General features: G+C 32.0%; 1 protein-coding gene across 1 annotated transcript; it reads left to right on the plus strand.

Annotated features, from left to right (window-relative positions):
* The first annotated feature begins 22 nt into the window (after nt 1-22).
* serpini1 (serpin peptidase inhibitor, clade I (neuroserpin), member 1) lies at nt 23-22,990 on the plus strand. Its single transcript, XM_051134809.1, has 9 exons — nt 23-111; nt 14,435-14,704; nt 15,843-16,073; nt 16,555-16,749; nt 18,492-18,696; nt 18,810-18,919; nt 20,023-20,109; nt 21,938-22,027; nt 22,308-22,990. Exons 2-9 carry the CDS (start codon nt 14,452-14,454, stop codon nt 22,379-22,381), a joined length of 1,245 nt encoding a protein of 414 aa, XP_050990766.1. The 5' UTR covers nt 23-111; nt 14,435-14,451; the 3' UTR covers nt 22,382-22,990.
* The last annotated feature ends 205 nt before the right edge of the window (nt 22,991-23,195 follow it).

Consider the following 23,195-nt stretch of genomic DNA (forward strand, 5'->3'; position numbering starts at 1 on the left):
AAGAGAAAAGGGGCTGGACTGCTTCTCATAATAAAGGTGTGTGAGGGTGCAGAGACGAGCAGGATTTAACATCAGCATCCCAGAGCATCAGCATCTCTCTGACATCTCACGGTAAGAGATATCCACGCATCGTTTATTCATGTTATATAAATGACAATGTATTCTACACTTTTTATAATTCATTTTTTATCTGGTATGATAGGTTTATTGTCTACAAGAGAGGGTGCAGATGTGAATGTCCTTTAATAACAAGTGATGGGTCTATGCATTTTTCATTTAACCTTCCTGTCATGTTTTTCCTTAAATTTTACATGCACAACATAACATTTCTTTCAAGCATATTAGTGTTTTATAGGCATTTGCAGCTTTACATGCAATTCACATGCATGTATTGACAAAAAACAATCTAATTTTGTAGAAATAACCAAAAAACATCAACATCACAAACCTTGCTGAATAAAATTAATGATAATATCATTCAAGCATTTGTTTTCCTTATTGTCTTGCTTAAGTGTTGTTGCTTATTCTTAGCTTTTTCTATTTTTAAACCCTGGATTTAATAATTAAAATGTTTGTATTGAACGTGGATACCGCAGGCAGCGTTGCGTGCCCACATCTGGGCGTGGGGGAAGCGTATCTGGGGATGCGTAAATCATCTCCTGCAAGAAAATCCTATTTCATGTTTGTGTAAATGAGACACGCGGGGAGAGCAGAATGGAGAACGCACCTCCTTTCCAAACCCCCCTGCCTCGGTACTGGTGTAAAATAGCTGGTTTGTTCTGTGGGACGCATTCACGTGGAGATTAGGTGTGCTGGAGAGCGTGCGTAACGTGGACTATATGAGAAAGAGAAAGACAGAGGAGGCCACTAAAGGAGAAGGGAGGGAAAATGAGGTGTTAAAGTGCAATCGGTTTGAGTAGGGAGGCAATGAAAGCGAGGGATCGATAGGAGAAGGATGAGGAAAGAGAGAAGACTAGAAAGCAACGGTGGAAAAACAGGCTGTGTGAAGGTGCAATGAGTTGGGATGGAATTGCAGCATGTTTTTGGTCTAACACATATATGTGTGGACTCCTTGGTGGTCACCTCTAATGAGTGGGATATTGATTTCTAGATTGATTGCTGGTTTGCAGGCGTGCATGAGCCATTCATTTGAAAGCATGAAAAACAGTGACAGGTCAAGTGCTTGCTCAAATGTATTGACACAGTAAGCAAGACATGAAATATTGCACAGTATGTTTTCTGAAAAATTATGTGAATAACACAAGCATTGGTTATTAATGCACATACTAATGGTAAAAAAAAAAATCCATAAGCTGAAGGACTTTAATTCTCCTTGCACCATCTGTGCAAAAATGATTTAAACTCACACTGCTTATTGAAGAAAGCTTTTGGTTTTTTCAGCTTTGGCTTTATTTATTTTGATTTGATTCTTGCATGTTGGATGATAAAATTATGTTTCAAATAAGCATAGCAGGTTTTTGTGTCCAAACAATTTTTGTAAGACCTGATTTTCTTTTCTTTTTTTTTCTTTTATTATTTTCTTTTATTTTATTTTTTATTTTATCTTGCATGGTGAATGATCAAATGTTTAAAATAGGTAAAGCAGGTTTTTGTGTCCAAACTATTTTTGTAAGAGCTGATTTAATTTAATTTAATTTTATTTTATCTTGCATGGTGTATGATAAAATTTGTTTAAAATAGGTAAAGCAAGTTTTTGCGTCCAAACTATTTTTTGTATGGCCTGATTTTTTTTATTTTATTTTATTCTTGCATGGTGGATGATAAAATTTTTAAAATAAGCATAGCATTGTTTGTGTCCAAACAATGTTTTGTATGACCTGATTTTATTTTATTTTATTTTGCATGGTGAATGATAAACTATGTTTAAAATAGGTATAGCAGTTTTTTGTACAAACTATTTTTGTAAGACACATTTTATTTTATTTTATTTTATTTTGTTTTGTTTTGAATGTTGATAAAATTGTGTGTCCACACTAATTTATTTTAATTGATGCTTTGCCTGTTTTTGAAGAAGATAAATAATATTTTACATTTTTGTTGTTATTTTTGGAAGCAATTTTTCCAAAACTTGATTTTTAAAATTGTATTTTATTTAAAATTTTATTTTAATTTTGTGTGTTCAAACATTGTTGGTAAGAATTATTTTATTTTATTTTATCTTATTTTATTTTATTTTATTTTATTTTATTTCATTTCATTTTATTTTATTTTATTTTGCATGGTGGATTTGCATGGTGGTATAGCAGGTCTGTGAGTCCAAACTATTTTATTTTATTTTAAAATTAATGTGATAGTATGTGATTTCTGAAGAAGAACATTTTTATTATTCATTTTCAAAGTTTACAACAGAGTATAGCCAAATATAGCTTAAGCGAGTTGGCACGTTGTCAGATTTCAGCATTGGCGAGGCCGACATAAACCCAGGGATTTTTTCCAGGTCTGACTGAGTTGTGTCTTTCCGCTAACACTCGTCTCTTGGCCTAAGGACAGCACAGATGGCATAAAGAGTATTAAAAACATCTGCGTTCTCTCAGAGGCTGTGTCACTAAGTGTGCAGAATATATTGAACTTCACTGTTGCTCTCTGAACATGTTCCTGTGCATCTGTGATGGCCTTTCTAAACATATGCAAAGCTCCTGGTATTGATCGCTGTTCAATTATATGTCAAGCCCGTGAACTGCATCTGCTAAACGTGCCCTATAGCAGAAAGCAGACTGGGGCAGAACAACCGACCAACACGGATCAATTCTTTCTCTGCTTCTGAGAAGGTCATCATAATAAGACGATTCACAGGTAGATGGAAAGCTAAACCAAGACAGACAAAATCCACAATCCACTGTGAGAATGAATTGTATAGAGATCACTTTTGTGCGTAATTGTAGGTTTTTACAGACAAGGTTGGCATGCAATTGTATCATCCTTACGTGCATATACTGTAAATTAAGTGCAAAATTATTTAACATTTTCAAAATATAATAATAATTAAATATATATATATATATATATATATATATATATATATATTTTTTTTTTTTTTTTTTTTTTTAAATATTTTAAATAATTTTTTATTGAATAATTTTGAAGCCTATACAATTTTAATATTTTGTATATTAATAAGTAGTTTTTAAAAAATATTTAAACAATATATTAATATATTTAGATTAAATTTCAAATATTTCTAGTGAACCCATATTTTAATACTATTTTTGTTTTGTTTCTATTAAAATATTTGTAACATTTTTTATTTATATTTAAATATTTTATATATTTTAATATTAATTTTAATAATAAGCTATTATGAACCTAGATTATTTTAACACTAGTAGTTTCATGTTTTTGTTATTTTCCATAAATATATAGTTTAACATATTTAAATTTATATTTAAATTTTATAAATATTTAAAATATCTGAATATTATTTATTTCATTATTTTTAATAATAAGCTGTAGTGAATCCAGATTTAAGTTTTAAATCATCAAAGGTTATCAGGTTTTTACAGACAAGGTTGGCATGCAATTGTATCATACTAGACTTTTGTGCATGCATATACTGTAAATTAAGTCCAGTCAAAATTATTTAACGTTTTTTTTAAATATGGTTATAATTACATTTTATATATTTGTAACATTTTATATTATTTTTATGTGTTTTTAATAATAAGCTGAAGTGAACCCATACTATTTTAATAATATTTGTAAGTAGTTTTATGTTTGTTACTTATATTTATATTTAAATATTTTCTACATATTTAAAATATTTGTTATTTACTTTTTGTTAATTATTAAATTATTTATTATTTAAATTATTATTTAATTATTTTTAATAAGCTGAAGTGAACCCATATTTTGTTTCTATTTTATACATTTTATACATTATTTGAATACAAATGTGAAAAATGTATACATCTTTAAAATATTTGAATATGCATTATTTCATTTTTTATTATTAAAATATTAAATAATTATTTCTTATTTAATATAATTATTATTACTTATGAATGAATTATTTTAATTATTATTTAATTACTTTTAATAAGCTGAAGTAAACCCATGTTATTTTAATAATATTTGTAAGCAGTTTTGTTTATTTTAAAAATAGTTGTAATATATTTGATTTAGATTTCAATATTTTATATATTTTAATAATAAATTAGTGTATTTACATATATATTTTAAATTTGATGCATTTAAAATATTTAAATGTTTTATTATATTTTATTATTTATATATTTTTAATTATTCTTTTTTATTATTTATTATTTAATATAATTATTATTAATTATTCTAATTATTATTTATCTATTTTTATTTTATTATTTTTATTTAATTATACTTAATTAATACTATATATTTAATTAATACTATTTAGTAAGTAGTTTTATGTATTTTTTTTATTTTAATATTTTTTATTTTATATTTTTTCAAAAATACTAGTATGTTTACGTTTTCTAAATATTAAAAAAAAAATTGCTTTTTCATCACTTTTAATAATAAGCTGTAGCAAATACAGATATTTTTTTTTAATTAAGCAGTTTAAATTTTAGGATTTTTCATTGCTGACTGTAGGCTGTTTCTCCTGCCAATAAACCTCATGTAGAATTACTGAATTGGCACGAATTGATGAGGAGATTTGAAGCGCCTAGGCATTGGCAGCCCATGAGCGATTGGGTTTGTCAGTGTTTGGCCCTCACGGGGGGTGATTTTGAAGGACGTCTGCATTTCTGATTCACGTCTTCTCTCGTCAGCACAGGGAGGAAGTGACTCTGCCTTTGAACTCCTAAAGGATAAAAGAAGGTTTTTAAACTTGGCTTGCTGAAAGAGGTAGAGCCAAACTCAGGTAATCCGCTGCCTTAAAGGAGCAGTTCAGATAATTCAGTCTTCATCACGTTCCAAACATCTTTTGTGGAACAAAAAGTATATAAAGTGTACGGTCAGTATAAATGTAGCATGCAATACGAGCTAAATGCTTGATTTTCAAAAAACAATTGAGGGTGCATAAATGATAACAGAAGTAATTTTTTGGGTGTACTGTTCCTTTAAGGAAGTGCAAGCGAAGGTCAAATGTAAATGACTTTCAAATGACTTGGACAGATGGAAAGAGAAATGCGTGGCTATCATAAGAAGAAAGATGCAAAGATGTAAAGAGGCAAAGATGCCTCATATCATTTCTTACAGCGACGTGCATCAGTCTGGTTGTCTCTATGGTGGCAGCGATTTATAGGCCGGCTTTGTTTATTTTCCAGCAGTGGGCAGTGCTGTTAGACAGCTGTGCCAGTGCAGATGGAAGGAGATGGTATCACACACATACTGCGGTTAAAGCCTCTTACTCTGAATCTCTGCCACGACGCTGTCAGGACGAGCCAGATGCTAACCCTCTAATGATAGACGCATGCTGCCATGTGCTGACCTGGGTGGTACAAGACTGCTGGCAGGATGAGAGCTTGCCTACAGTAGACCCATACTGTCTGAGTATGACTGAGATAAGATCCAGAAAGAAATAAGTGCAGATTTCTCTTAATGACTCTGCAAACTTAATGGGTTCATTAACAATTCTGTAAGTACTTGTAAGGATTAAATGTTTGGATAATAGACATATCATTTAACTGTTAAGTGGTCATTTTAATAATAAATGACTTCTTGCAAAAGATGTGTTTACACAGACTTTTTACTGGTGGCAAGCTACTAATCAAACAGTATGTAGCAACATATTTTATTTATGTTATAAAATGCTACTGATATATCTCGTAATGTGCATCTTCAGTTGCATGTTGTCGTATAAACAACCAGTCAGTAAATATACTGATTTGAGTCTCACTGTGTTTGATTCATATATATAATATGGTTATAATAAAATTTTATATTTTATAATATTACTTTTATGTACTTATTTTTAATAATAAGCTGAAGTGAACCCATGCTATTTTAATAATATTTAGTAAGTAGTTTGTTTGTAACATATGTTTATTTATATTTAGATATTTTAATGAAATATTAATATACTTAAATTTTATAAATATTAAAAATATTTGAATATTATTTAATTGTTTTATTAAGTTCTAGTGAACCCATATTTTAATAAGTAGTTTTACATTTATTTTAAAAATATTTGACATATTTATTTATAATTAAAAAAATTTTTACACTACCAGATTTTTTTTTAAAGTCTCTTCTGCTCACTGAGCCTCCATTTATTTGATCCAAAGTACAGCAAAAACAGTAAAATTCTGAAATGTTTTTACTATTTAAAATAACTGTTTTATATTTAAATGTATTGTAAAATGTAATTTATTTCTGTGATTTCAAAGCTGATTTTTTTAGCATCATGACTCCAGTCATACAGTACATTTTTTAAAATATATTCAAACAGAAAACAGTTATTTTAAATAGTGAAAATATTTCTAAATTTTACTGTTTTTTCCGTACAGCATTTTTGGATCAAATAAATGCAAGCTTGGTGAGCAGAAGAGACTTTAAAAAAACATTAAAAATCTTACTGTTCAAAAACTTTTGACTGGTGTAATTATTTTTAATAATAAGCTGAAGTGAACTCACACAATTTTAAAAAATATTTACTAAGTAGTTTGTTTGCTATTTTAAAATATTTGTAATATAATTTTATTTATATTTAGATATTTTATATATTTTAATAAAACATTATTATATTTAAATGTTATACATATTTAAATTATTTTAATATTATTTAATTATTTTTAATAAGCTCTAGTGAAGCCATTTTTATTACTATTTCATAAGTAGTTTTATGTTTGTTTTAAAACTATATTTTTATTTATATTTAAATATTTTAGATATTTTAATATAGTTAAATAAATCTGTTATGAACCTAGATTATTTTAACAATTTAAGTAGTTTCATGTTTCTCTTATGGTTCTGTTATTTTCTTTAAATATATACTTGTAACATATTTAAATTTATATTTAAATCTTATAAATGTTATACATTTCATAAATGTTAAAAAATACCTGATATCTTTTTTCAGTCTTTTTAGAGGTGGCAAACTACTAAACCAAGGGTCAGGAACTTTTTTTTCCATTTTTGGTTGATGCATTTTTTTTTTCAAAAGAGCCACAGTAAATATTATATGATATTATTAACTTTTTTGTCCCAATAGATCATATAATGAATGTCCAACTAAGATGTATAAATTTCCCTAGAGCACTTGAAGGCTGTAAAACTTGTCTGAAGTCTTCATACGTCTGTTTAACTCAGTTTTCTGCATCTATTCTCTATCTGAGGATGAAGATCAGAGTGATAACAGTGGTTTGTCTTGCACAGCAGTGCTCAGCAGGTTCCTGTGGGTGTTGATCGCTGTAATAGAGTTTAATTAAAGCTGACCCATGTCTTGCTCTTCTCTGGTCTCCGGTGGAGTTCCCACACCACTGCGCTGTCACTGCATGGCTCTTTAACTCCTCAACTAGTTTGTCTTCTCCTCCGCAGCCTTCCATCTAAATATTTGGTCTCATTGCAATTCCTCAACGTATACTCAACATTTCACCTGCAGTCAGATCCTGCTTCGCTCCGTCCTCTTTTTCCACGTCCCCTTCTAAACAGCACTGCACCACTGGGTCGGTCCTCTGGAGGCTTTTGGAGCATGCTCTGCTCTATCTGGGCCATCCTGTCAGGAAAAAAGGAGGCTGATGGATGTGGATGGAGAGTTCTGGTGCCACCAACTGTGTTTCTCGCTCTGATGATGACAGATCTGCCTGTATGAATGAACGATCATCGTTGGGAAATAAGAGCTCCGTTCCGAACTTGATGGAAAATCATGTTTGTTTGCTTTGATTTGCCTCCCTTGTTAAAGATGAAAAATGTCAAATATTGCTCTGATTAGAAAAGGAAAAATGAGCATGGAGATCTATGTAATACCTCAGTTCTTTCTTCTAGACCGCAGTGAGATTAAATGGGAAAACAAATAGAGATGTCTGCTTCTCAGTTTTTTTTCAATACCACAAATTGTGCTCAGATTTGTCAAGAAACGATTTAAAGTTACACTACCAGTCAAAAGTTTTTGAACAGTAAGATTTTTAAGGTTTTTCTGCTCACCAAGCCTGCATTTATTTAATCCAAAGTACAGCAAAAACAGTAAAATATTAAAATATTTTTACTTTTTTAAAATAACTGTTTACTATTTAAATATATTTTGAAAAGTAATTTATTCCTGTGATTTCAAAGCTGAATTTTTAGCATCATTACTCCAGTCACACGATCCTTCAGAAATCATTGTAATATTCTGATTTGCTCAAAAAAAAACTAAATTATTATTATGTTGAAAACAGCTGAGTAGAATTTTTTCAGGTTTCTTTGATGAATAGAAAGTTAATAAGAACAGCATTTATCTGAAATAGAAATCTTTTGTAACATCATAAATGTCTTTATCATCGCTTTTGATCAATTTAAAGCATCCTTGCTAAATAAAAGTATTAATTTCTATAATTTCTTTACCAAAAAAATGAATACTGACTCCCAAGCTTTTGAATGGTATAGTGTATAATGTTATTTCAGACAAATGCTGATTTTTTGGATCTTTCTATTAATCAAAGAATCCTGAAAAAAATTACTCAACTGTTTTAACTATTGATTATAATAATAATAAAAATGTTTCTTAAACAGCAAATCAGCATTTTAGAATAATTTCTGAAGGATCGTGTGACACTGAAGACTGGAGTAATGATGCTGAAATTCAGCTTTGATCACAGGAATAAATTATCTTTTAAAAAAATATTCAAAAAGAAAACTGTTATTTTAAATAGTAAAAATATTTCAAAATTTTACAGCTTTTGCTGTACTTTGGATCAAATAAATGCAGGCTTGGTCAGCAGAAGAGACTTCTTTAAAAGCATTAAAAATCTTACTGTTCAAAAACTTTTGACTGGTAGTGTACATAAATTTGCATTAAATTAAAAATTAAATAAGTTAATTATTTGAAACTTTTGACCAGTACTGTGTATGTATATATGTATTAGATTATTTAATACATTTAGCGAATTTCTCAGTTTTATTTCTCCAAAGGTTTTCTAAAAAAAAAATTGAGTTATGAAAGCGCAACCTCTGAGCAATATTTTTTTTTTTCTTTGGGTATTAGACTAATTAATACATCTCTCACCCTTGAAATTTTCACATTGTAATTAAAAAATAATAATAATAATAAAATGGTAATTTTCTGCTAGGACATTACATACGGAAAATTCCTTAATTTTAATGACTGATTGCATCACTTTTTTCACGCTGGTGTTTCTACTTGACTTACCATGCATCAGTTAAGTTGCACTAGTTAATTGCACAACTATAATGCTGTAAGCTGGTCTAACAAACTGTGCTCTTTTTCTATCCTTTACATTCTCATGTTTAAGCTCCAGCTCAAACTGAAAAGCGTAAAAAAGTACAAGCTAAAAAAGGTCGCCTACGCTGCCCCCATTTCAGAAGCGTCTTGACTTTATGCTTGTTAGTACAGTTTGAAGGCAGTTGGGAGGATAGGACATATTTAGAGCAATTGCTCTGTGCGTGTTTGAAAGGAAAAGAGAAGAGTTTTGTGGCACTTTGAAGCTTGATTTCACTTGAGGAGATTCTGACAAGTTTGACTCGACTTAGCGTGAGATGAGTGTGAGATATAGTGCTTTGAGGTAATAAAAACACTGGCAGTTTCTTGAACAGAAATATTCAACTCTGCCATCTAACTCATTCCTCACTGTTTATGTTAGAAATTATACATTTTTGCAATCAGACTCACCTGGAAGATCAGGATTTCTTTGTTGCTGATTTCCTTCTGGTTGGGCCCATTAGGGTGGTTGGTGGTCTCGTTGACTTCTCCCAGGTGGCCGTCAGACCTTTGTCCAAAATCTATCATGGGTGAGCGAAAGGTCAGGCAGGTCTGGTGCTGTTTTCACGTGTACCTTCTCTTGTCCCCACCGTTCACAAGTGGCCATCTGTTTCTCAGTCCAGACCTCGGTCGCCAGGGTCAGGTCGAGTTACACAAGCCTGTGCGCAGGAGTCTGAAACCAAGTCATGAGAGATCAGGAAAGCTCAAGGAATGAGAACAGATTAATCACCTGTGTATTGTGAACCAGCTTTTTGAATCGGTTGCTTGTTTTGTTTGAATTCCATGTGGTGCACACGATAATATAGTTTTGATACATTTGAAATCAATGACTGGAGTGCTTCAGATGTTTTTAGGGTTAAAATAGCATAGATAACCTCCATTATGTAAACTATAGTTTGAAACGGTTTTTAATTCTTGTGTCCAGTGTTACTACTGTCTCTAAGATTTTTTATTCATACAGGTTTGGAACATCTTAAAGGGACAGTTCACTCAAAAATGAAAATTTAGTCATTAATTACTCTCCCTTATGTTCGAGTTCCAAACTCGTACGATATTCGTTCATCTTCAGAACACAAATGAAGATATTTTTGATGAAATCCGGGAGCTTTCTGACCCTCAATAGACAGCAATGTAACTGAAATAGATTTCATCAAAATTATTTTAATTTGCGTTCTGAAGATGAACGAAGGTCTTACGGGCTTGGAACGACATGAAGGTGAGTAAATGATGACAGAATTTTCATTTTTAGGGGAACTATCCCTTTAAGGGTGAGTAATTGATGACAAAAAAAAAATATTTTTGGATGAACTATCCCTTTAAGGGTGAGTAAATGATGACAGAATTGTCATTTTTGGGGGAACAATCCATTTAAGGGTGAGCAATTGATGACAGAAGTTTCATTTTTGAGTGAACTATCCCTTTAAGGGTGAGTAATTAATGACCGGATTTTAATTTTTGGGTGAACTATCCCTTTAAGGTTGAGTTATTAATGACCAAAATTTAATTTTTGAGAGAACTATCCCTTTAAGGTTGAGTAATTACTAATATAATTTTCATTTGTGGGGGAACCATCCCTTTAAGGGTGAGTAATTAATGACAGGATTTAAATTTTGGAGGGAACTATCCCTTTAAGGCTGAGTAATTAATGATAGAATTTTCATTCTGGGGTGAACTGTCCCTTTAAGGGTGAGCAATTAATGACAGGATTTTCATTTTTGGGTAAACTCTCCCTTTACGGGTGAGTAATTAATGATAGAATTTTCATTTTTGGGTGAACTATCCCTTTAAGGGTGGCAATTAATGAGAATTTTAATTAATGATGATAGAATTTTTTCAATTTTGCAATTAATGATAGAATTTTCATTTTTGGGGAACTATCCCTTTAAGGCTGAGTGATTAATGATAGAATTTTCATTCTGGGGTGAACTGTCCCTTTAAGGGTGAGCAATTAATGACAGGATTTTCATTTTTGGGTAAACTCTCCCTTTACGGGTGAGAACAATCCCTTTAAGGGTGAGTAATTAATGACAGGATTTCAATTTTGGAGGGAACTATCCCTTTAAGGCTGAGTGATTAATGATAGAATTTTCATTCTGGGGTGAACTGTCCCTTTAAGGGTGAGCAATTAATGATAGAATTTTCATTTTTGCCTTTAAGGCTGAGTGATTAATGATAGAATTTTCATTCTGGGGTGAACTGTCCCTTTAAGGGTGAGCAATTAATGATAGAATTTTCATTTTTGGCTGAACTATCCCTTTAAGGCTGAGTAATTAATGATAGAATTTTCATTCTGGGGTGAACTGTCCCTTTAAGGGTGAGCAATTAATGACAGGATTTTCATTTTTGGGTAAACTATCCCTTTAAGGGTGAGTAATTAATGATAGAATTTTCATTTTTGGGTGAACTATCCCTTTAAGGGTGAGTAATTAATGACAGGATTTCAATTTTGGAGGGAACTATCCCTTTAAGGCTGAGTGATTAATGATAGAATTTTCATTCTGGGGTGAACTGTCCCTTTAAGGGTGAGCAATTAATGATAGAATTTTCATTTTTGGCTGAACTATCCCTTTAAGGGTGAGTAATTAATGACAGAATTTTCATTTTACTGCTAGCAATTATAGACAAATACCACAAAGCATACAATGCACATATCAAATTCTAGCACATACATACTGTACTGTAGCTCTACGCAGTGCATTCTTGTTCCCTATGCTGCATACACACACATTTCAGCCCAACCTGTCCACACACACACACTCTCTCTCTCTCTACACCACACAATGGCACAAGGCCACTTTCTCCCCTGCATTCTTAGTTTGTGTGGAAAACACTGTTGCCAGGCAACGACTAAAGCAGGGAGACTGTGCCATGCGAGGATGAAGGTAGAGCTATATCTGTGCATATGTGGGCTCGTTCGCTTGCATGAGCAGGTATGCCGGTGTATTGAACAGTGACTGTGCAGTCAGAAAGAGAAAATCAGAGGCGTTAACCCTGTGTGGAAGCAAGAGTGTTTACACTGTTGCATCTAAACCCTTTTTTACATCCATTATACAGTGCATTATGCATAGCGAGACAGCTTATTCTCAAATTCCATACATTTTTAATGTAAAATTGCACCAGTAAGTAAAAACACAATTTCATTCCCTCATGCACTTGCATGGCGAAATAAGATGATGATTTGATGTAATATCACACAAGCACAAGGCGATTCATTGCTAATGGATTCAGTAAAAGTCACTTGTTTCAGTGTACACTGAAATGCATCAATGCATTTTCAGATGTCTGTATGTAAATGACCTCTCTTTTGATTGGCCAGCCTCTGTGCATGCAAAATGACTGACATCTGAATTGGCTGTTTTTGTTGCTTAAAAGGCCAGTTCACCCTAAAATGAAAATTCTGTCATCGTTTCCTCACCCCAAAGTTGTTCCAAACCTGTATGACTGTCTTTCTTCTGTTGAACACAAAAGAAAATATTTTAAAGAGTACTGAAACCAAACTGTTGAAAACAGCCATTGACTTCCACAGTAACTCTCTAGTATAGGGACTAATATGCCAATAAAATAATTGAAAAGCATTTAAAGAAAGAGAAAGAGAAAATCAGAGGTCTTATATATATATATATATATATATATATATATATATATATATATATATATATATATATATATATAAGACACATGTATTAAAACAATATGTGTTCTAAACATGTTTGATAGACTGGATTGAATCTTAGTCTGAAGGTTAAAAAATTTATAAGTTCACTTCCAGAACAAAAAATTTACAGATAATTTACTCACCCCCTTTGTCCTCCAAGATGTTTGTGTCTTTCTTTTTTTAGTTGATAAGAAATTGTTTCTTGAGGAGAAAATTTCAGGAATGTTCTCCATATAATGGACTTCAGTGGTGCCCCAAAGTTTGATCTTCCAAAATTTAATGTTCCCAGCCGAGGAAGAAAGGTCTTATATAGCAAAACGATCGATCGTTTTTGAAACAAGTTAACAATTAAATGCTTTTTAACCTCAAATGCTCATCTTGTCTCGTCTCTGCAATGCGCATGCGTAGTCTGTGTAATCTGGGTTGATACAGTTAGGTTATGTCGAAAAACTCCCATCTCGTTTTCTTCTTCAATGTCAAAATCATCCTACAATGCTGTTTTAACTTTTTTTGATGTTCTTTGCATGTTCACTTTGTAAACACGGGGTCGGTACTACTGCAGCAATGTAGGAAGATTTTAAAGTTGGGGAAGAAAACGAGATAGGAGTTTTTCGACATCCCTAACAGTATTGACCGTCTTGACCTGGAAAAAAAAACAGAGTTCACTCAGATCTAGACAAGATGGGCATTTCAGGTTAAAAAGTATATAAATTGTCAATTTGTTTAAAAAATGACAGATCGTTATGCTAGACAAGACCCTTCTTCCTTGGCTGGGATCGTTTAGAGCCCTTTGAAGCTGCATTTAAACTGCATTTTAGAGGTTCAAACTTGGGGGCGCCACTGAAGTCCACTATATGGAGAAAAATTCTGGACTTTTTTCTGGAAGAAACTTTATTTCTTGTCTGAAGAAAAAAAGACATGAACATCTTAGATGACAAGGGGGTGAGTAAATTATCTGCAAATGTTTGTTCTGGAAGTGAACTACTCCTTTAACAGACTTTACATTTGTTAAGGTTGTTGAGACACATGACAAATTAAAACAATATGTATTCTAAATTCGTTTCATAATATCAAACATGTTTGATATCCTCCGACTGGATTGAATTTCAGTATAAAGCTTAAAAAATTGAAGTTTGTGGCCATTATACACTATGAAATTTATTGTGAAATCTGTCACACTGGCTCTGACTTCAGGCCTCGTCAACTCTTCCAGACTGCAAAAATGAGTGAAAAACTCATGTGGTATATTCCAGCATTAGTTTCTGTAAATGTTCTGGCTTAACAAGGAAGTTTTGCATCGTGAGCAATAGAATATGTTAGAATATAATACAATTCCATGGTATTGATTCCTCTTATTCACGTGGGGTAATGTTTACCATGTCATTCACTCTGACTCACTCTTTCTCCTCTCTCTCTCTCGTCAGCTCGTCCCTCGTTTACCATGTTGCTGCTCGGACTCTTGCCGCTGATGTTGCTACGGGGGTGCGGTTGCCAGGCGGCAGACGTTCCCGAGGATGTGACGGCAGAGTTCTCGGTCAGACTGTACCACCAGCTCCAGATCACGGGGGGAGAGGAGAACATCATCTTCTCGCCCCTTAGCGTGGCTCTGGCTCTGGGCATGGTGGAGCTGGGCGCCCGCGGCTCTTCTTTAGAGGAGATCAGACAGGCCGTGGGCTACAGTCATTTCAGAGAAGGTATAGCATGACGGGTTACCTGTTCGCTTTAATCCCTAAGTTCTCAGGCTTTTTTTTCTTAAGTTATACTGTATATACACTACCAGTCAAAAGTTTTTGAACAGTAAGATTTTAAATGTATTTTAAAGAATTCTCTTCTGCTCACCAAGCTTTTATTGCATTTATTTGATCCAAAGTACAGCAAAAACAGTAAAACGTTCAAATATTTTTACTATTTAAAATAACTGCTTTCTGTATGGATATATTTTAAAATTTAATTTATTCCTGTGATCAAAGCTGAATTTTCAGCATCATTACTCCAGTCTTCAGTGTCACATGATCCTTCAGAAATCATTCTAATATGCTAATTTGCTTTTAATGAAACATTTATTATTTTATTAATTTTTATCAATATATAAAACAGTTGAGTGCATTGTTTTCAAGATTCTTTGATAAACAGAAAGATCCAAAGATCAGCATTTATCTGAAATAAAAAGCTTTTATAACATTATACACTTTACCATTTAAAAGTTTGGAAGCACTTTTTTTGTGGGGGGTGGAGAGAGAGAAATTATAGAAATTAATACTTTTATTTAGCAAGGATGCTTTAAATTAATCAAAAGTGATGATAAAGACATTTATAATATTTCAAAAGATTTCTATTTCAGATAAATGCTTTTCTTCTGATTCTATTCATCAAAGAAATCAAAAAAATGTCTACTCTGCTGTTTTTAACAATAATAATAATTGTTTTTTAAGCAGCAAATCAGAATATTAGAATGTAATTAGTAATGATGCTAAAAAAATCAGCTTTGAAATCACAGAAATAAATTCCATTTTAAAATATATTAAAATAGAAAACAGTTATTTTAAAGAGTAAATATATTTAAAAAATGTTACTGTTTTTGCTGTACTTTGGATCAAATAAATGCAGGCTTAAAACATTAAAAATCTTTTGACTAGTAGTGTACAGGTCAGACTATATGTGTGAAACACATACACAAAACAGTTTAAAGTAAATTTAAAAAGAAAAAAAAAATCATTTAATTTTATTTAGAAATTTAGAATTTCAGTAATGTGGAATTCCTGAATTTTGAATGGGATTATTACTATTGCAGCACATTTTACAAAAGCGTTTTCTTCTCTGCACCTGCTTCAGATGAGGAGTTCTCTCTGTTAAGCAACCTGACCCAGGCCCTGTCCACAGATGAAGAGCAGTACGTGGTACGACTGGCCAACTCCCTCTTTCTGCAGACGGGGGTTCACTTCAACGAGGACTTCCTGCAGCTCATGAAGAAGTACTTCAAAGCAGAGGTGGAGACGGTGGATTTCAGCCAGTCAGCAGCCGTGGCTGAACGCATCAACTCATGGGTGCTGAACCACACAGAGAGTAAGTCATCTATCATCACTCTGGAAAGAATATATTCATGTATTAGTGCAGACATATATATATATATATATATACATATACATATACATACACCACTGAATATAGTCATAGTTTATAATCCAATTTAGAATGATTTCACTTTTTTTTTTTTTTTTAAGTAAAACTCTCTTGAAAATGAATAGATGGTGTTAAGAGGAATTACTCTGACTTTAGTGAAGCAGGACAGTAAAGTAGATAATGGCAGATCAGTCCTATTCTGCATGATAATGACATTTCCAAGCCATTTCCAGGGAGATCCATTTTCTCACAGTCAGCTTTCGGCTTTGCAGGAGGACTGTTAGATACCAGCCCAAATCCCAGAGCTTTGGAAGAGAGATGATTTTATGCCACTGAAGAAATCATGTTGTCTTTCCTGTTCTGAGAAAGAGAGGATTGTGACGTGCTGCGTTTATCTCAGTCTGGCTTTTTGTTGTCGTTGCAGGCAAAATCCACAACCTGGTGTCCGCGGACGACTTCAGCAGCTCCACCATGATCATGTTAGCAAATGCGGTGTACTTCAGGGGCAGCTGGAAAAACCAGTTCAGACCAGAAAACACCAGAACCTTCTCCTTCACCAAGGACGATGGCAGTGAAGTTCAGACCCTGATGATGTACCAGCAGGGAGACTTCTACTATGGTACAAACAAGTGCTGTTCTTTTGAACTTTCTATTATTTTAAACAAATCCTGAAAATATGAGGAAGCATGACTGTTTTTACCATTAATAAACTGAAATGTTTCTCTGAGCAGCAAATCAGCATATTAGACTGATTTCTGAAGGATCATGTGACACTAAAGACTGGAGTAATGATGCTGAAAATTCAGTTTTGCATCACAGGAATAAATTACATTTTAAAACAAATTAAAAAAAACTGTTATTTTAAATTGTAATAATAATATTTCACAATATTGCAGTAAGTAAATGCAGCTTTGGTGAGCATTAGAGACTTTCACAAACGGTAGTGTGTGTATATATAGTTTCTGCATGGCTCGCTGCTGATTGGTAGGGCTGAGTTTTTTAGATCCTGCAGAGTAACTGCAGTGCGCTTGTCTCATCCATCTCTCTGACAAAACAGAGAAAGAGAAAGACAGATGAAGGTAAATGTGGAGCAGGGAGACACTGAAGGAGTAAACAGAGGAACAGCACAAATTGAGTGGGAAAACTCAAGAGTAGAGACTAAAAAGTGAGAAGACATACAGTCTAGATTTTTTTTTACTCAGAGCTTCCTTCGATACCGCATTTGCTAACACTTAAAAATGGGAAAGTGTCACATTAATGGAGGGCAATGACAAAGGTGGAGTACAGAACCTTAATTTTAAAACAAATGGCGAAATGTCATAATTAGCTGATAAGATAAGTTATTGAGAAAACAACACAGTATGCTAATCCAGAAAATTGTCATACTTGGCCGAATTATGCATTCACAATACAGGGGTATTACAAAAATAAAATAAAATAAAATAAAATATGGGAAAAAATTGGGGGGGGGGGGGAATTAAAAAACTTATAAATAAAATAAAAATAATAAAAAATAGTTTTCAGATCAGCATTTCTCATTTTCATTTAGTTTAACTTGATGTGCTAAAATAACTAATAAATAAAATAAATCAACATATTTAAAAACAACAAAAACTTATACAAATTACAAAAACACAATTTAACATAAAAGCAGAAAATACAAAAATAAAATCTAATAATCTTGTCCATTTCAGGGTTATTATTGTAAACTAAAACCAGAAAAAATAATTTTGTTACTCGAAAAAAGATAAATGTTACCTGAAATAAAATAAAATATACACAAAAAATAGCTGCCAAGGCAACATTTCTCATTTTAATTTAGTTTAATTCAATTTTTAGTAATTGTTTTTTACTAAAAGAAATAAAACTAATTTATAAATAACCTAAAATAATAAATAAAAAATAATAAAAATATACAGACTTATTTAATTGGCAAAAAACATGACAAAAGACAATGTAAAAATGACTAAAACACAAAAAATGACTAAAACTTAAAACTTAAAATTAAAGTGTAAACAGAAAATATACAAATATATCTAATCCAAAATATTAAAGGTCACCCAAAAATGAAAATTCTGTCATTAATTACTCACCCTCATGTCGTTCCAAACCCGCAAGACCTTCGTTCATCTTTGGAAGACAAATTAAGATATTTTTAATGAAATCCGAGAGCTTTCTGACCTGACATGAGGGTGATAAATTAATGACAGAATTTTCATTTTTGGGTGAACTATCCCTTTAACAAAAACTCTAATGATGTTAATGAAACTGAAATAACGCTGATCCATCCTACTGAAGTCCCCTCCATCATCTCAAACATATATTAATAATCACTAACCTCTCCATGCCCTTCATCCTCAGGAGAGTTCAGCGATGGCACCACAGAGGCAGGTGGAGTGTACCAGGTGCTGGAGATGCTCTATGAAGGTGAAGACATGAGCATGATGATCATTCTGCCCCGTCAGGAGGTTCCTCTGGCTTCCCTGGAGCCCATCATCAAAGCGCAGCTGCTGGAGGAATGGGCCAACAATGTCAAGAGGCAGAAGGTGGAAGTCTACCTGCCCAGGCGAGACACACAGCATTCAATACATTTGCTTTTAGATTTGATTCAAGTAAAACCTGTGTACTTGTTGTTTTTGGATAAAGCTCATGCTGAGCTGATGGTTTAAATTTATTTAGGTTCAAGGTGGAACAAAAGATTGATCTGAGAGACACTCTGCAGCAGCTGGGCATTAAGAACATCTTCACTAAAGATGCCGATCTGTCAGCCATGACAGCCGAGATGACAGGTAATCGATAAAACACACGCACTGACCTATGGGAACGCTCTGTTATTCTGCACACGCACACAGATGCTCAAGATGTGATTGACAGCTCAAGGACAGGATGTAACTCGCTTGTTTTGGGCTGGCAACCAACCAGCATTGTGGTGGTGATCTTTGCTTGCATAAGCACCACTCATATTCCCACCAGCACATTTATCTATTATTGTTTTATATATACTATATAATAAATTAATATAATATAATATTATATATATTCTAAATAATAATTATAATAATAATCAGTTTTTCAGTTTTGGGTGTGGTTGGGTGTCTTTTTTTTTTTTTTTTTTTTTAAGAATCAAAGTAAAAAAAAAAATCTTACGGACTGTTTTGAGGGTCTATGGGGAAATGTAATAACCTTTTTTGTCAACATTTTTTTTTAATATTATTGAATATTAATTATTTTAATAATTTCTCATTAATAATATTAATAATAAGCCAAAAGGTTATATCAAAGAGGATTTAATGTGCCTTTTTAACACCACCTAGGCATTTTAAGCCCACCAAAAATATAAAAAAAAAAATATTAAAAATATACATTTATTTTAACTCAAAATGAAAACCTTAAAGTTCAAACTTTATTTATTTATTTATTTATTTTTCACATTTTGAATAATCTAAACTAAAACAAACATGGAACCAACAAGTTTTGATTGATCTGAAATCAGCTTTTGTGTTTTGTGTATTTATTTATTTTTAATTTTTCAACTATCATTCAACTACATAAGTAAAATACCTTACTGGCAAATATTATTTTATTTCTATTAATTTTCCTCGTTTAGTATTATTATTCTATTTGACACGTTTCATGTTCAGTGTTTTTATTTTGTTTTACAATTTTTTTTTTTTTATGTTCAATTGTCTTTTTATATATATTTTTTGTATTAAACATGTCTATAAAACTGTAGCCTGTGAATGAGCTCTGCTGTATGTTCATTATACTCATTATACATTGCTCTGCATCCTTGATTACACCAGCTCATACATAAATGGAAATAACTTGCTTAGCATATTCTTTTTTTCATATTCTGTAATCTTCTTCATTTACATTTTCTGCTTGTGTACAGACGGACAGGATCTGTTTATTGGGAAGGCCGTGCAAAAGGCTTACCTGGAGGTGACGGAGGAAGGGGCCGAGGGGGCGGCAGGATCAGGTGATAATTATATTGATTTTACTGCCACATTTTACTCTAATTACATTATACATTTAATATTCTCACTCTATCTGTCTTCCTCCACAATTTAATCATCCTTTGCATTTCTAATTAAAAGTTTCCCTTATCAAACCCTTTTTATCAGTTACTCAGTTTTACTTTTACATTCCTCCCTGTCCTTCCTTTTTCTGTCTGTTCTCAAAGCGCTTTTTCTCACTGCAGTAAATTGCTTTGTGAATCTTGTACATTTACTCATACTAAAGCGCCCCCTCCTGTTCAACATGTGTCTTTTTAATTAAGGTTTAAGAAAGGTTGACGAGTCATTATGTAGTGTTGGTTCAGTCTTTTTAATATTAAATTTTCAGTTCTGCAATGATGTCAAAAACAAATTAAAAAGTCCAAGAGCATGAAAAGGAATTAAAAATTACACATGCTGATTTCTTAGATGTGTAATCTTTGTATTCATGTTGTTTCATTATTATGTCCCAGTTTTAAATAAAATTGTTTAATTACTCAAATAGTTCACCTTTTAATTAGCAAATGTATTTATCTATTTATATATTCTATATTAATAAGCCTAGTTTTGAAGACCATACACAACCAGTCAAAAGTAATGATCCGAACTACAGCAAAAACAGTAAAATTTTAAAATATTTTTACTACTTAAAATAAGTGCTGTCTATTTAAACATATTTTAAAATGTAATTTATTTCTGTGATCAAAGCAAAATTTTCAGCGTCATTACTCCAGTCTTCAGTGTCACATGATCCTTCAGAAATCATTCTAATCTGCTGAAATTATAGAAATTAATACTTTTATTTAACAAGGATGCTTTAAATTGATCAAAAGTGATGATAAAGACATTTATAATGTTACAAAAGATTTCTATTTTAGATAAATGCTGTTTTTCCAAACTTTTTATTCATCAAAGAAACCTGAAAAAATTATACGCAGCTGTTTTCAACATAATAATAATAATAATAAATTCTTTGGAGCAGAATATTAGAATGATTTCTACAGGATCATGTGACTGAAGTAATAATACTAAAAATTCAGCTTTGAAATCACAAGAATAAATTAAATTTTAAAATATATTTAAACAGAAAAAGGTTATTTTACATATTTCAAAATTTTACTGTTTTTGCTGTACTTTAGATCAAATAAATGCAGGCTTGGTGAGCAGAAGAGGCTTCTTTAAAAAACATAAAAATCTTGCTGAAATAGCTAAAATTGTCTTGTTTTCCATGTTGGGTGGGGTGAAATTGAAGTTGTTTTGTTTTTATTTATTTGATTAATTTTTCTAGTAAAAGAAAGACAGAAAGAAATAGAAATGTAACGTAACTGCCAATTACATATATAGGGTTAACAGCATTTTACAATTTAAACTAAGTTTGCTGTGTCATTAAAAGTTCAACTTATTTGATATATTAAAAAACATATGTATATAGGAACGTACAGGCCTTGAGGGATTTGTGCATGTGATATTTCTGGTTTTACAGTTTAATTGTAACATAATGGTCACACAGCACTGACTGTAAACAAAACAATTTTTAAATATTAATAATATTTTACCAAAAAAGGTCTTGCTAAACATACTGAATGAGACTTTTTTTATCTTGACATTTTAAGGCCACCACAAAATAGCACTATTAAAAAATAGCACTATTAAATTTAAATTAAATTAATGTTTTACAGAAGAGCATAAAATGAAAAAGTACATTCAATTGTCTTTTTGCACTGCGTGTTTTGATTTTTGTTAACAATCTAAATAAAACAATCAAAATAAAAAGTTTAAATCTCTGTGCCACTATTGTTTGCCCTCCTACAGGTATGATTGCATTGACGAGGACGCTGGTGCTGTACCCACAGGTCATGGCTGACCACCCCTTCTTCTTCGTCATCAGAAACAGAAAAACAGGTACAAGCCATCTTCAAAAACTTATATTTGCCTATGTAACAACCTATGTAATAAGCTGTTAAAAATGCTGCATTTATGTTATCCTAAATACATTAAAAACAGTAATATTGTTAAATATTATTATGTGTTTTCTATTTGAATATATGCTAAAATGTAATTTATTTCTGTGATGCAAAGCAGAATTTTCAGCATCATCTGAAAATCATCGTCTTCAGTGTCACATGATCTGAACATATCAGATTTGATGTTAAATAATTGTTTTTATTTCATTTTCTCATAGGATCCATCCTCTTTATGGGCCGAGTTATGAACCCTGAAGTCATCGAGCCCTTCGACAACAACTTTGACATGTAAAAGCCCAGCAATCGCAATGTGACCCTCAACCGAGTTCATGCTTATTTTCAGCATCATCACGGAAAGCTCATTACGTTGCCATGGTTTTCTAAACACAGGAGAAAATATTATATAAACAAGATATTTATATGATAAAAGTGATTGTGTTTTGATACTCGTAAGCTTTAACCGCACCGGGAAGTACAGAGCTGTAAATATTTGAATTCTCTGCAATCACTCCATTCACGTTCGATCACGTCTTATTCCACACCAGCATCATTCGTTCCTGTATTTCTTCTCTTGTATATTTGCTATTGTGTTCTGTAGAAAAACGTTGATATTTATTGCAAGGATGTGAGCACTTCTCTATATGTAGACTCACTTAATGTCTTTTCAATTTCTTTCTCCTCTTTTTTTGGTTTTGTACATGGCTGAAGTACTGCTGACATACTAATATGCCTTATTATATAAATATGAGTTTTTGATTTAATGAAAGGTTGCGAATGTACAGGTAGTGGAGCGCTGTTGCCATGGAGACTCAGGCGAACCGGAGGAGAGTGCATTTGGTATAAGTGATGAAAAAATACCAACTGTATTCTCTATTTCAGAAATAAAGATGAATGTCTTCAACTTGGCGTCTTGTGCTTAATTGTAGAGCTGATGCAAAATATAGATACAGGAAAAGCTGCTATGCTGTTCACACACTGTCAAAAATAACCTCTATTGAAAACTATAACTGTGCACCTCAAAGACAAACAATAATTTATTAATTTACTGACGATAGATGCATTTGATTCTAACAGTTTTTGTCAAATTACTGAAAAATGCATACTAA

The sequence above is a fragment of the Labeo rohita genome, chromosome 18, assembly GCF_022985175.1.
Source record: "Labeo rohita strain BAU-BD-2019 chromosome 18, IGBB_LRoh.1.0, whole genome shotgun sequence".
Lineage (NCBI taxonomy): Eukaryota > Metazoa > Chordata > Actinopteri > Cypriniformes > Cyprinidae > Labeo > Labeo rohita.